Consider the following 14,335-nt stretch of genomic DNA (forward strand, 5'->3'; position numbering starts at 1 on the left):
ATTTTGTATCTCTCTCTTTTTTTTAATCTCTTTCAATCTCTCTTGTGCAGATGTGAGTGAATGTAAGTCATTAGTAGAATGTATTAGGGTGTATCTGGGTCAGGCAGTATACTCCCTAGGCAGTAGCTGCAGAATCTTGTCATAGTAGACAGCTGTTATATAAGAAACACAAGCCAGCCAGTTCTGCTTAGGAAAATTGCACTGTGAGCGTATGGCAACTCAAACGGTGCAACATCTCATATTTTCTGAGATTCTGGTTTTGTATCTCCTCCTGGTCCACTGTGGCCTTTTTCTGTGGAATCTGCATGGTCTCCTTGTGTCTCTGTGGGTAACTGGTGATTCTGAGCCGGCTGAGAATGTGAGGTAGATAATATGCTCATGCATGGAATAGTGTACTGTATTAAAGTATTTTGAGTGGTCAGTGTAAGTACAAATGACTATAAAGATGTAAATGGTGTGAATCGTCAGACACCCCACGATATGATATTATCACAATACTTCACTCAGGATCTTTGCTGGGTGTAACACGTTACTGTGATTACATGATATTTTTCAGTAGCACAGTAATGTAAAGCGTTACTGTATTTACATTACAGTTACAATTACAAGCTACGATCAGCTGATTTTATTTCATGTGTGGAAAGAGAAAAATGGCACAGTGGTACAGCAATAGAGCTTTTGAGGAGTGGAGATACGGAAATTACTTTAATTTTTATTGCGCAATAGGATGAGAGTGCGATGGTAAAGTTGAAGTGGCATCCAGCTACATTATGCTGCTCATACAACTTTAGCCTTTTGCAAGCAGTTGCACAGACAGCATGCTAACACAAAGCTAGCAAAGAATCCAGAGTGACTTTATCGCTGTGTTTGCTGTCTCCTGCCCAGCAGCCAGACCCTGATCTTCACCAGGTAGCAAAGGGAGTGATTTCTATTATTGAAGGCTCTCTGCCTTACAGTATAAAGTGCCTTGAGTTGAACGTTGTTGTGATTTTGCGCTGTATGTAAATAAAGTGGAATTGAATTGAATGAGAACTCAGACTTGTAGCCTCTTTCTACCTTTTCATGTTTCTAAAGTAGAATCACTGTGGCGATTGCTTTAAAGTCTCTTTGGACTGCTTTTCATCTTTGCTTTGTGTTGCCGGCTGTGTTTTCATGTGCAAATACTAAAGAAAGATCCTACGTGTGTCACCATTAGGGTAGGGATTTGTGTTGGTGTGTGGGACTGTAGCCTATAGGTTTATATTGTTAACTGGTAATGATGTAATAATTTCAGGTAATTTTATAGAGTAATGATACAATAATAAGTAGTGTAATGAATCACTTTCTGCGGTGAGTAACCAAGTAACATACTGCTTAACTTAAATGTATTACTTAAATAACGAGTATTGTATAATACATTATTTTTCTTGAGTCTTTACCCCAGTACTGCTCCCGATACAATATTATTGCAATTAATTAATATTAACATTTTGCGATTTTCTATATGAGTATTGCATCATCATTTATTGCAATTTATCAAACTTTTTTTAATCAAAGTTTTTTTGGGAAAATGATGTCCTTCAGTTTAAACTTTCCATATCTCTTTGTCACTAAAAGATCCCGTAAATGTTGTCATAAGACTGCCATCAGTCTGCGATTGAATGGGATCAAGTTTGTAGTTAAATTAAATCAGCTTCTGATAATACAGCAAATATCAGTGATTAATCATCAAAAATCATATATCTGTTGCTGTCTACATAGACAAAAATTCACATTTAATTTTAACATTTACTCAAAGCAACCTCCCTGTTCCCTCAAGTTGCGCTCATTTTACAAATACTTAGTCAACATGTTGGCAGTCTGTCTACATTTATAAATGAGGTACCAATTATTTGCCAACCTTTGCCAATCTCTCTGAGAGATTGGCAAGATGGGCCCTTTTGTTTGTAGTATTCCTGGAATATTTTAATTTATTAGAATAAAATATCAATATTTTGTGTGACTGTATCAATACAATATTGCCAGACAAAATATTTATATATGCTGTATCAATTTTTTTCCAACCCCTATAAAATGGCAGTATAATCGTTTGCTGTACAAGGCTTATTGTTATAAAAACTAATTAATTGAATCAGTTAATCTTTAGGTTGACTTATTGATTAATGTCTATTAATCTAAACAATATACAATGGCATACAATATATATTTTTAAACTTGTGACCAACAGTACAAAACTCAATCAACTAAACGTTTATACAAAGTGGCAACTTAGATTCCAACATGGAAGTGCTTAAAAGCCAGTCCCTTTGACTTCTATGCCAAAAAATTCATGGCAGAAATAAACATGTTAAATAAACAGGACATTGCGGCGTGCAGCTCGGATCTCAGCTGACCCTTCTCACCCTGGACACAGTCTGTTTGACCTGCTCCCCTCAGGCAGGAGGCTCCGGTCCATTCGCACCAGAACCTCTCGCCATAAGAACAGTTTCTTCCCCTCTGCTGTTGGACACATGAACAATAACCACATGACTGTCCCCGCCACTAACACATGACCCTACGCTGTGTCACTGCATCATTTCATGTTTGGCACCGATCACCACCTGCACTCATGTATATATCTTTCTACGTAGCACTCATAATTCTTATTCTCATGTATATATCTCATGTATATCTCATGCACATATCTTTCTTTCTACATAGCACTTTAATTCTTATTGTTTGCACTGAAGCACCGCAGCAATTTCCTAATGTTGTAAACCTCAACATCTGGCAATAAACCCCATTCTGATTCTGATTCTGATTCTGATTCTGATTCTGATTCTGATTCTGATGTTTATACCTTGGCACAAAAAAATTGCTTTTATCTCTTCCTGGTTCTCTAATCGCTAGTTTCCCTGATCTTGACAACTGAAAAGGACTTAATTCTTTTCTTTTCTAACCACATGCATAGATTTTCTTCCATTTATCCCACAAGGAGAACATGCAAACTCTATGTAGGAAGTCCCCAACCAGTTGATGGATTTGAATCCAGGGCCTTCTTGCTGTAAAACAACAGTACTACCACTGCATCACTATGTGACAAAATGCTTGGTAGACAATACAGGTTTATAAAATCAAGCATGCAGACCGCTTCTACAAACACGAGTAAAAGAATGAATCACTTTCAGGAACTTAGTGAATTCCAGCGTAGTACCGTGAAACAATGCCACCTGTGCAATAAGTCCAGTTGTGAAATTTCCTCACTATTAAATATTCCACAGTCAGCTGTTAATAGTATATAACAAAGTGGAAGCGTTTGCGAGTGACAGCATACGAGTCTCGGTTTGGCAGTTGCCAGGAGAACAGTACTTGTCTGAATGTATTGTGTCAAGTGTAAAGTTTGATGGAGGGGGAATTATGGTGTGGGTTTCTCTTTCAGGAGTTGGGGTGGGTCCTTTAGTTCCAGAAGAAATGGAACTCTTAATGCTTCAGAATACCAAGACATGTTGGACAATTTCATGCTCCAAACTTTATGGGAACATTCTGGGGACAGCCCCTTCCTGTTCCAACATGACTGTGCAACATAGACTTTGCACAAAGCAAAGTCCATAAAGACATGGATGAATAAGTTTGGTGTGGAAGAACTTGACTGGCATGCACAGAGCCCTGATCTCAAACTGATAGAACACCTTTGGGATGAATTAGAGTGGAGACTGCAAGCCAGGACCTCTCATCCAACATCAGTGTCTGAAAGAATGGTCAAGAATTCCCTTAAGCTCACTCCTAAAACTTTTGAATTAACCTTCCTAGAAGAGTTGCAGCTGATATAGCTGCAAAGGTTGGGCCGACATCCTATTAAACCCTTTGGATTAAGAATGGGATGTCACTCAAATTTATATGAATTTGAAGGCAGATAAATTAATTTGTGAATACAGTATACACAAAGGTTTAAAGTTATGCATTATTAACACTAAATGGATATCTATGTTTGAGCACTCTATATATACAGCCTAATACACCACTCCCTCCCAAAAATATGGATACGGCAATATTCTACATTGATTCTACAAATGATATAAAATCAACACAGGAGAATGGTCCTGTCCTAATAAAAATCCAATGAATATTTTAGACAATCAAAATAAGGACTAAACAGGAAGAAAGAAGTTTAAGATACACTTGACGTTGGAGACAGTACCTCTGGATCGCACAGGGACGCACCCTAGACCAAGACAAGCCAAAGCCATAGTCAGCAGCTGTATAGTTCCTCTTTTTCTTTTCTCCCTCTGTGTCTTCGTCTGTTGGTCCTCCTTTCTCTTTTAGACTCCTTATCATCTGTTTCTCAGTAATAACATCTTATTTAAAGCTACAGACCTTTCTAAACCATTCCTGTGCAAGCCCAACATCTAACAACAACTAACAACATCTGCATATACAGACCTCTCCCTCCTCCTCCTCCTCATCATCACCCACCTGCCTGCTATCCCTGCTTTCTCCTCCCTTCAGCTGACCCAACATATCACTATAAAGGACTATTTCTTTCTTGTCCACAGAATATGTGGATGTTCCACTGCTTTACTGACAGCCTCATGACACTAACAAAGAGTGACAGGACTACACGTCTGTATGCCATCCCTGTTGTCCCTGTGATTCACCCCCATGTGCCTGTATCAGATGGTAGATTCCTGCCTGGGCATGGGCTGTCCCTGACCATAATCTCTTTATGATGCGGTAATATGTGGAAGGAGGCTTCAGCGTCAACGTATTAATGTATTAATCCACCACATGCTGGGAATATGTATGGCCGTGATCTAAAAGACATGCTGTGCGGTTATAACATCTCTCATTGATGCAGTCAAATATTTGAAGAACTTTGCAACACTGAAGAAGAGGGGAAAAAATTGAGTCTACAGTTTGAAAAGCTGAGCTCAATGGTGTTTTTTTGTTGTTGCTTTTTTTCAATAATGCAGTGTCCTCTTTAGAGAAACTTTGTCTTTGTCTGAACTGACTATCAGGGTCATGATCCCCATGTGGGTGTAAAATAAACAGCACGCACTCACAGAAAGAGAGAGTGTAAGCGCACCCCGCCTGGTAATCTGCTGTAATCTGGAGCTCTGACTTTGGAGAAGAGCTGGTGGAGCTGGCAGTCTGATCAAGGAGCTTTCAGCCTCCTGCCATGCCCGGGAGACACACCAGCAATATTTGAACACACATCTAAAGCCACCACGTGTCCCTGCACGCTTCCCCGCAGTGGTCAATATGCAGACAAAGAGAGCACATGGCTCCGAATATTAAATGTACAGACATTGCTCGTGGGTTGCCTCAGTTATTTACAGCACATTTCCTAAACAGGACTGCTGGGAAGTCCTTAATAGCTTGGCGTCCCTGGGGTTGTTTGTCAGGGGCTGTGGTACTGAGTGATCTATGAAACATCAGTGCAAGATCAGAGACCTTTCAACCACATATTAACTGCTTCGTAACCTGAGCTTCTCAGATAGGACCCTAATGGGTTGCTCTGCCTGAGAAGCTTAACCAAATCACTTTTATCAGTCTCATCTTTTAAGTCACATAAAACAAGCTTTTACAGACTTGTTTTAATGGAGGGATCACGCTCGGTATTTTTCTCTTGCATTTTCTTAGCTTGATGATTATGATTGTAACTCTGATACCATATAAATGACTACTTCTGTATATATTTTTGTCAAAAGATACACACTGTTTTTGAGACTGACTTGCTAATATAATGTATGATCAACAGCAGCAACGTCATGTTGCTAAAAGTTCTTTAAAGCTGAAATTTAAAATAAAACAGTAAGCACTACCGACCTTTCACTAATGTACTTGCTACCTTTAACCTCCTAAGACATGCATGTATTTTTAATTTCTCTTTGCTATTTGGGCTGATTGGGACCTGATGAATGTAAAAACAGATTATTTTTTTTTACCAGATTTTTGTTTCTGAGAAAAGATCTATTCACATATGAGGACATTCATTTTAAATTTCGATAGAACAGTGGCAGTATAACATCCTCGTAAGTGGAAATCGGGCCCTTGTAGAGCAAAATTTTATATTTTGGTCTAGACAACCCAAAATGTGATGTCCACATGTGGACGCCAAGTCCTAGGAGGTTAAGAATAAACCACTTTGTATGTCATAATTCTTCCATGTCCAAAGTCATTTGCAAAGGCAAAAGTGCTGAGCAGCTATGTTCGAAGAACCATCTTGCTCGGTAGACTTTTTAAGATCCTTTCACTGAATTTATAACAAAATAGTAAAGGTCGCTAGTTTCGAATTTATTGGACTTCACAAAATGCTTTGAAATTGAATTATGAGTCCCTGATAAGATTTCCAAAGCTAGATTTTAAAAAATTTTGATGGAATTGTAGTGTAATTTATCTCAATGCGCTGGCATATAATGTGACTTGCTTCCAGTGTGTATCTTCTCAAATCATTACATTTACTGCTGTTCTCTGCTTCTGTTCCTATTTCGAAAGCTGCACACCTGCGCCATTGTTCAGTCTCCCTCCTCCTCAATCCCTCTGTTCTTTCCCTCCTGCACAACATTCATGTTATCATAGCTACATGCCCATTTCTATAAGGCTGTGGGACTTGGCCGTAATGGCAAATAGAGATGAGGCAGAGCATCTGTCAATACAGGCGTAGGCTTATTTATAGCATCCACTACGTCACAATGGGTCAGACGAGCCAGAGAAAATATCAACAATATAACAGCAGGTTAAATGTTCAAGGGATTATTTCCTGGCTCTGTACTTGCTGTTTGCTCAGTATTAACAGACACCAGTGGAAAGCTCCTGTGCTGCCCCTTAGTGGTACTGCATGAACACTACATAGAGTGAGAGCCAATGTTGTGTATTTGTAACTATGGTGAGTTTATTACTGGGGTGCGTTGTACAAACATTCACTTCATGCACAATTGTTATAAAGGCATAAAAAAGCTATATGTCATCAAAGGATTTCTATACCAGACGCCAAGTATGCTTTGTTTCTTAATGTTGGCAATTATCACATGGCAGTCTACACGGTGCCTCAGTAAATATATAAGTAAATACATGTTTTGTATTTTTTCTACCAAACACCTGACATGCTTAAAATGTTATCTGCATGTTTTTATAAAGACCTTTATGAATATAGATGGTCATTTTATAATATCAAAAGTATTGGCTGAGTCCTTTGTGCAGACTGGAGATAGGTGAACTTGTGTAAGAGACAGCAACTAGGAAAGGAAAGAGGTCTTTTTAACTGATGTTAGTCATTTAGAATAATTTGTATTCAGTGACTCTGTTTCAAGACTCTCTGAACTTCTCTTACAAATTGTGTCATCTGACTGCTCTGACTGTTTTGTTTTTTTTAAATTTACTGATGCTGTTTAGTATCCTAGTTTCATATTCCTGTCTTAATGCTGTCTGTTGTTCCATCTTCCATCACTGTGTCTAGTGATCCATGATACCTTATTAATGCATCCCTAACCAGACTAGGGACAAAAACGTTCGTTATAACTGTAAAAAACAATTTTAAAGCTTCACTTACAGGTAGTTTAATTTTAGGAGAAATTACCTGATGTGACATGAATAGAGAATTATCAAGAGAAAATTATACATAGATAATTTGTTTTTTTGTTTTTTTTGGCAAAGCAGGCAACTGCTTAACTTGAGAAAAGTTCTTATAAATGTTTAATAAAGTACCTGCACATTACCAAGTGGGAGACACACACTGTTAGCACCGTGTGTCATCAGGTACAAAGTCACATTTCTCTAAAAAGTGATCAAATACTGGAAATTCCTCAAGTAATAAGAAAACAATAAACACTTATGTTGGTGTATATCTGCTGGATGAGTAACGGAATGACTTCTCCCCAAAGAATTAAAGTTAACTGTTAATGTAAAGGTAGATTTATATACTATAATGGTGTACTCATACCATCTGCTTTATACAGTAACCATAGTTAAGTGTGTCTTTATTTCTCTCCAAAAATATCAGAGATCACCTCTGTATAGGCCAGCGGCAGGAGGGTGGGAATAAATGCCACTATCACACTGTAAGAACTGTGGCCGTATGTGTGTGTGATTTCATATTGTTCTCTGTGTGCTTGTCAGACACACTGCTGCCAACATTTCTGTGTGTGTGTGTGTGTGTGTGTGTGTGTGTGTGTGTGTGTGTGTGTGTGTGTGAGAGAGAGCTCTTCAGCCATGTTAGTGGAATGGCACAAGACAAGCCATCGCCCATGTTATTTTTAACTGTGTGTCTCCATGGAAACCGGCACATTTGCAAGGAGTGGGTGATCTCCTGCTGTGCACGTGCCGAGGAAGACTCCTACCCTGGTCACAGCGTGAATGGGTATGTGTCTGTGTGCATGCATGCGCAAGTGTGTGTGTCTGTCTGAGTCTGTTTTCAACTGGTCTTTATTCCAATCACACTAATGGGCTATGTTTTTCTTTTTCTTTTTAGTGTTCTGTCTGTCTGTAATTCTAATGACATGCCAAGTCTAGAGTGTGACAGAAGAAGAGACCAAAGAGCGACAGGCAGATACTGAGGGAGAGAGGAGAGGGCTTCTGAGGTGACTGAAGAAACACCAACATGCTGTAGAAGACGAAACGTGGGATTCGGCTGCAGCTATGTTAACCTGAAATAACCAAATCTAAGGAAGTGGGTTCACCAATTACAAAAATATGGCAGTGGTCATACTGGGAAATGTTGAAAAAAATCTCCCCAAAAGACACAAGAAAACAAAACAAAAAAACCTTTAACAACTGGACTTCTTTTTGTCCTACACACCGTCATCAGCACTGACTCTCCGTTCCTTATAATCAGTGAATAACAGTGACTAAGACAATCTTGTGCTATTGGGCTGTAGAGGCGCTTTATGTTAGATGAAGACATTCATTTATGGCTTTAGAAATGATCCAACAGTTATCAGCTGAGTGAATTTAGTTGTTTCTATGGAAACAACTTAAAGATTAAAGCTGCGAAGAGTGAGAGCTGTGCCAGAGTGATTCCCATAATGCCTTGTGCCTGGGGATCTCAAGGAAAGGAAAAGAGAAAGGGAAGGAAGAGAGTGACTCACTTTTAGAGCTAGCGGTGCTGTAAGTGAAAGTACTATGTAAATATTATAAGTCCAACCCAGTAACCTCGTAACATCGCTCTTAGTCCAGTTTTATGGAAGAATGACAAGAGTTCCTATTTATACTAATTCATTGCTACCCAGTTAAACTGATAAGCTCTGAGATATTCCACCTGGAGTGCTTTTAGAGATCACTTTTCCAGTGTTTTGTCATCGTTTCCTAATGTTTTAAAATGCCTGTCTGGCATTGAAATTTCACAAACGCAAAGAGACTTGTGTTTCACTGTAGACTTTGTTACTTCTAGCCCCTTTAATCATACAAGATTTAAAAATTGTTGGTTTCAAGCTCTCATTATTCTGCCATTCTCCAATATTGCCAGCAAATCTGGCAACATATTAAAGAATATGTGTGTCCATGGACCTTTTTTAAACCTGCACAGAGTCTGAACATGAGGCATTTTCTTTCAGCATCAACACTAACCGATAAAAAATCCCAATGAAATACAAAATACAGTTTATTTAATTACCTTGTCTGAGTTGCAGTCTATAAAATAATACTAATACTTATAAGAACAGAGAAAACACTAACGTTTACTGAAGTGTAATTGTTGGTACTAGCTGTAAAAATCTTACTTCTAAGTTCATTAACTACCTCCAGCTTCACAGGGTTACCCAGCAGGATTCAAGTCAAAGTAGACAAGGAAACAGACACTGACAAAGAACACAAACTTTAAATACAAAGGAAGTAATGAGGGAAAAGGAGACACCTGAAGTAGAGACGTCAGGGGTGCTACAGACAGTCGGACTCAATCAAGAGACAGAAAGTACAAAGTAGATACCAGACACTAGAGTCAGTGACTAACAAAGTAGCAACTGACAATCAAATCCGAAACACTGCAGACAGGTGAACTTAACAGCAGAAAAACAGGAGAAGAAAAAAGGAAGAATCCAGTAAATTCAACAGAAAACTAAAGTAATTAACGCCAGATAGGAACTAAGCACACATACTGTTGAGTACATGTGAATGAAAAACAAGAATGAAACCAAGAACCATAGCGATTTATCAAATGAACAGAAATCACACTCTAACCACGAAGAATAAAAAACTAAAAAACATAACATAAAGAAGAATACTAACCTTAAACACAGAACCCTGAGATTCTTATAAAAACAAACACAAATCAAGAGATGCATGGAAACCGAATTCTAAATGATAAAAACATTTACATTCTGAGCCTGGATCATGACGTCTTTCATGTTTAGTGTTATTCTAAAGTTTTAGGTATCCTTCACTTAACTACTAGAAGTAATTTTTTGTGTCCTAATTGTTGTAATTGTAAAACAAAATCACCTTTTAAACTAAAAGGGTAATCCGTTATATGTATACGTAAATGTACATTTTAAACAGTAACAATTAATAATAATCACAAATTTTTACAACATTTTTTATGGAGAGTTATGTGTCAACACTTAGGTATGTTATAATAGATTGAGCCATTGAGTCTTATAATGTTTGAACTTTTTTATAGGTCGTATATCATTTTATAACATTAAAAATGGATTAAATGTAAGATTTTTTGCATAAAATTGGATCAAAAAACCCAAATAATGCTTGAATCTTCCTTTAAATTTAAGCCGCTTATTTGTATTACTGAAGTATTTGGTCATACTGGTAGGTAATTTACTTTATTACTCTACTTTATTTTATTGCTGGAGTATTTTTGCAGGAATTTTTGAAAACAATATAGTTACATAAATTATCATTATATTGGCAGAAATGTTAGTATTTCTGAAATTGAGAAATTGAACATAAAATGATACATTTTTGTCAGCATCAAAGACCAAGGCCTCGAGGATAAGTAAATAAATGTTTTCAAGAACCAAACAAAAGAAGTCCAATTGCCTTTAGCTCAAGTGCCTAAGGCTACCATGACCTGACCGAATGAAAACCTACATAGATATATCAGTTTATAGCAGAAAATTATTAAAGTGTTATTGTGTTGAGGGATTTGGGGCTTCCTGGGCTATTTAAAGGGCCACTACAACCAAATTACTAACCCTATTTGTCGAGTTTTTCGGAAAAAAATATTTGGCCGTCGATGAAATAGACCATCACACTGTCACTAACCATGTCAAATATACTCTTAAATAAAAGAAGAAAACACACGCACACACACACACACAAACACTCAATCACAAACACTCTCACACTCTCACACACACACACACACACACACAAACTTTAATAATATCGCTGTCTGTAATTAGAGTGTTTTCCTCACTCTCTGTCTCTTTCTATTACTACATCAATTTGATTCTTCTTTTGGATTTAATGTATGTGAATCCTCCCCATGCCCTCCTCTCCCTCTCTTACCCTCTCTCTCCCTTCCCCCTCCCCCTGGGTGATGCCAGTGCTGTTGTCAGGCTGGAGCTAAAAGCAGCCAATCGTGTGGCTCTGCGTTGAGGAGCTCTGGGGTGATGTTAGGCAGTTTCATACGATGAGCTTTGCCAAATGTAGGTCATGCTTCTCTCTTTCTCTGTCTCCCTCTCTCCCTCTCTCTTACCTTTCCACACACATAAACCTCTTCACCCCTTCACACATGAACACATACACGATGAACACATACACGGGAAATAGATAAATGTGTATTTTCATCACATAAGTAGACACGCACACAGCGCCAGCGACACATAAAGGTGTTCATACTCATACATTCACTAATGCAAACATGCAGAATTCATCCCAACACTCTCGTGGGTTTTCACTGGAGGCAGGGTGACGCTGTGCTCGGTGGTAATGCTCTTGGTTGTCTGTTAATAACTGGTGGGTTTCTTCCCTACAGGATGAACACTTCATAAGATGCCCAGATCCATCTAAACCTAAATTTTTCCACTGATAATAAAAGCCAAACGATTAAACTTACATTATCCTGAACTCTTGCTGAACTGTTTCTGTCTGTATAACACAAGCAGGATTTTAAAGTCAAGAGCAGCGGTAGGAGTCCGCAGATTATACCAGGCACTAATCAGAGCCCTAAACTGAGCAGTCTGAATGGATTTGGGAAATAATGCAATAGCTGTGTGTCATATTAAAGAAATCAAATTGTTTAAATCCCGGAAGAGGGATGTGCATTGCTGTTGCATCCCCACAGTGCAACATCACCCACCTTAGCAACAAAAAACAAAACCTTTTAAAAGAATGAATCTGTAATGTAAAGTAGTCATGAACATATCGACCAACTTGAAGCTGCATGCCTTGCATTGCCTGTCCAGACTTGTGTTTGTTGTTTAGACTAATAATAATACGGCCACATCTCCCATTTGTTTCCCGAGCTAAGCTGCTGCAAAATGGTAAGAAATGTGTTTCTGCAGCACAATTTTATGTTCTTGACCTTTTGCACTAAAATCTCATCATTTATCATTGTCATTATTTCATCCTACTTAGCAAAAATGTGTGTGAAATCTTGCAATAACTGACACGTGAATTTTTAGAGTAATGGCCAAAAGTTAATTTCAGGGGTAATTGTGACCTTTGAACAACAGGTGTGTTTGAGATATGGCATTTACAAACACGCACAGTGACCTTCATCACTGACCTTTGACTTTCAAGATCTGATTAGTCCATCGTTTCAACTGAAAGTCTGAGCTGTATTTGAAGGAATTTCCCTCAAGAGATAGGTAGATAGACACAAATACATATGTGCATGAGTCATACAGATGGAGGGACATATAAGCCAAAAATGGATGAAAGAGTAATGACATGTGCAAATCACATATCACACATATCAATAGGTATTATTAAAATGTTTGTAGCATCTGCTAATGAATGAATACGTTTATGCACAGACTGTCAGAGCAAGCGGTTCACGACCCTGGGATTGGATTTCTTTCAAGGTTCAGAAGATGAATGTGATGGACTGTGTAATGATTAAAAAGACATTAAAGAAAAAAAACATGAGGAAAAGAAGAAAAAAGCTGTGCTACAAAGAAGTGTATTCATATTTTTGACTTTTGTTTTCACATCTCAGCAGAGGGTTTGATTTACAAGTTGTCAGTTGTTGAATGAAGAGCTATGTCCAGAGGGGAAGTTACTCAACTGACATGAGACAAAGAGCCACAGCAAGACAGTGCTGTTGAATAAGGTAGCAAAGAGGTGGTGCTGGTGGTGGTAGGCGGAGGGAGCTGGTGAAATTTTAACAATCAGCCTCATTTACTTTTAAAAATCTGAAACTAAATCCTGTCAGGCAGCTATAGAAATGCTCTGACCGCTTATTTTCCATCACAGACCCCCCCCCCCAAAAAAAAATATATAATTGTATCCCACCTTAAATTATTTGTGTCAGCTGATACTTCCCACTATTTCTTTCCAGATTCACATGTGAATTGACATTTGGCTCCCTTTCATGGCTCAAGGGGTGAACCTTTTCTTTTAAGCTGCTTTGTTGTAGAATATGAATTAGAATCACACCACGAGCGGCTGACAAATATACAGCATCTCTGACACACACACTTGCACACACACACACACACACATACACACAAAGCTCCTCCTCAGAGAACGAATCATTTCTACTTCCCTGGGTTGCCACTGCTAGGTTGACCTATTTTTGTCCAGACCTCGCTCTCTCTCTCCCTTTCTCTCTCTCTCTTGTTCACTCACTCCAGCCCCATAATTCACCCTGCTTAATAATTCACTACAGCTTCATAAGCCTCTACTCAACTAAACAACAGACTCAGGGAAAAAAAAGCAGTTTTCACAGATGTGTTTTGGAAAGCCACATAAATAGAATAACGTGTGTAGTATAGGAACTACTGTATTAAAGGAAGTGTAAATAGTTTGGAAAGGGATTGGCAAAAGATGTAAGTAACTTGTCGCTGTGAGAAGTGGAACTTGGCAGGTAATTTGCATTCATCACGTGACGTTCATCACTTTCTGCAGGGTAACAGAATGAGCCATGAATATTGGAAAAAACAAAGATAATTGTGGTGCTTGTGGAGAGCTGTGTGTAAAACTGCAGATTATTTGCAAGTCTGTGCACAGAATCGCTCCGCTTGTTGCGATTGGATGGCCAGATTGGGCAAGAACCAATAAGGGCACCGGGAGTAAGAGAGCAGGCACACAGAGAGTACTCTCGCTGACGCTGGGCACACCCTGTAGCCCTCTGTGTGTGTGTGTGTGTGTGTGTGTGTGTGTGTGTGTGTGTGTGCGTGCACGTCCCTGCCAGTGTCTATAAAATTAATGTGTATACAAAGTTTATGATTATTTATATATTTAGTGCATTTTTAACTAAAAATTC

General features: G+C 38.5%; 1 protein-coding gene across 4 annotated transcripts in view; it reads right to left on the reverse strand.

Moving 5' to 3' along the window:
* The window catches only part of nhsb (Nance-Horan syndrome b (congenital cataracts and dental anomalies)), a 55,550-nt gene that overhangs the window by 15,792 nt on the left and 25,423 nt on the right, over positions 1-14,335 (reverse strand). Inside the window, exon 1 of one of the 4 annotated variants that reach the window (XM_014340404.2) lies at positions 4,157-4,305. The exons of the other annotated variants lie outside the window; for them this stretch is intronic. Coding sequence (XP_014195890.1) covers positions 4,157-4,205 — 49 coding nt within the window. The 5' untranslated portion in view covers positions 4,206-4,305. Of the gene's footprint in view, positions 1-4,156; positions 4,306-14,335 lie in introns of those variants that run through there. 4 annotated transcript variants of the gene reach the window in all.

The sequence above is a fragment of the Haplochromis burtoni genome, unplaced genomic scaffold (assembly GCF_018398535.1).
Source record: "Haplochromis burtoni strain Fernald_Lab_line unplaced genomic scaffold, NCSU_Asbu1 Contig_262, whole genome shotgun sequence".
Classification (NCBI taxonomy): Eukaryota; Metazoa; Chordata; class Actinopteri; order Cichliformes; family Cichlidae; genus Haplochromis; species Haplochromis burtoni.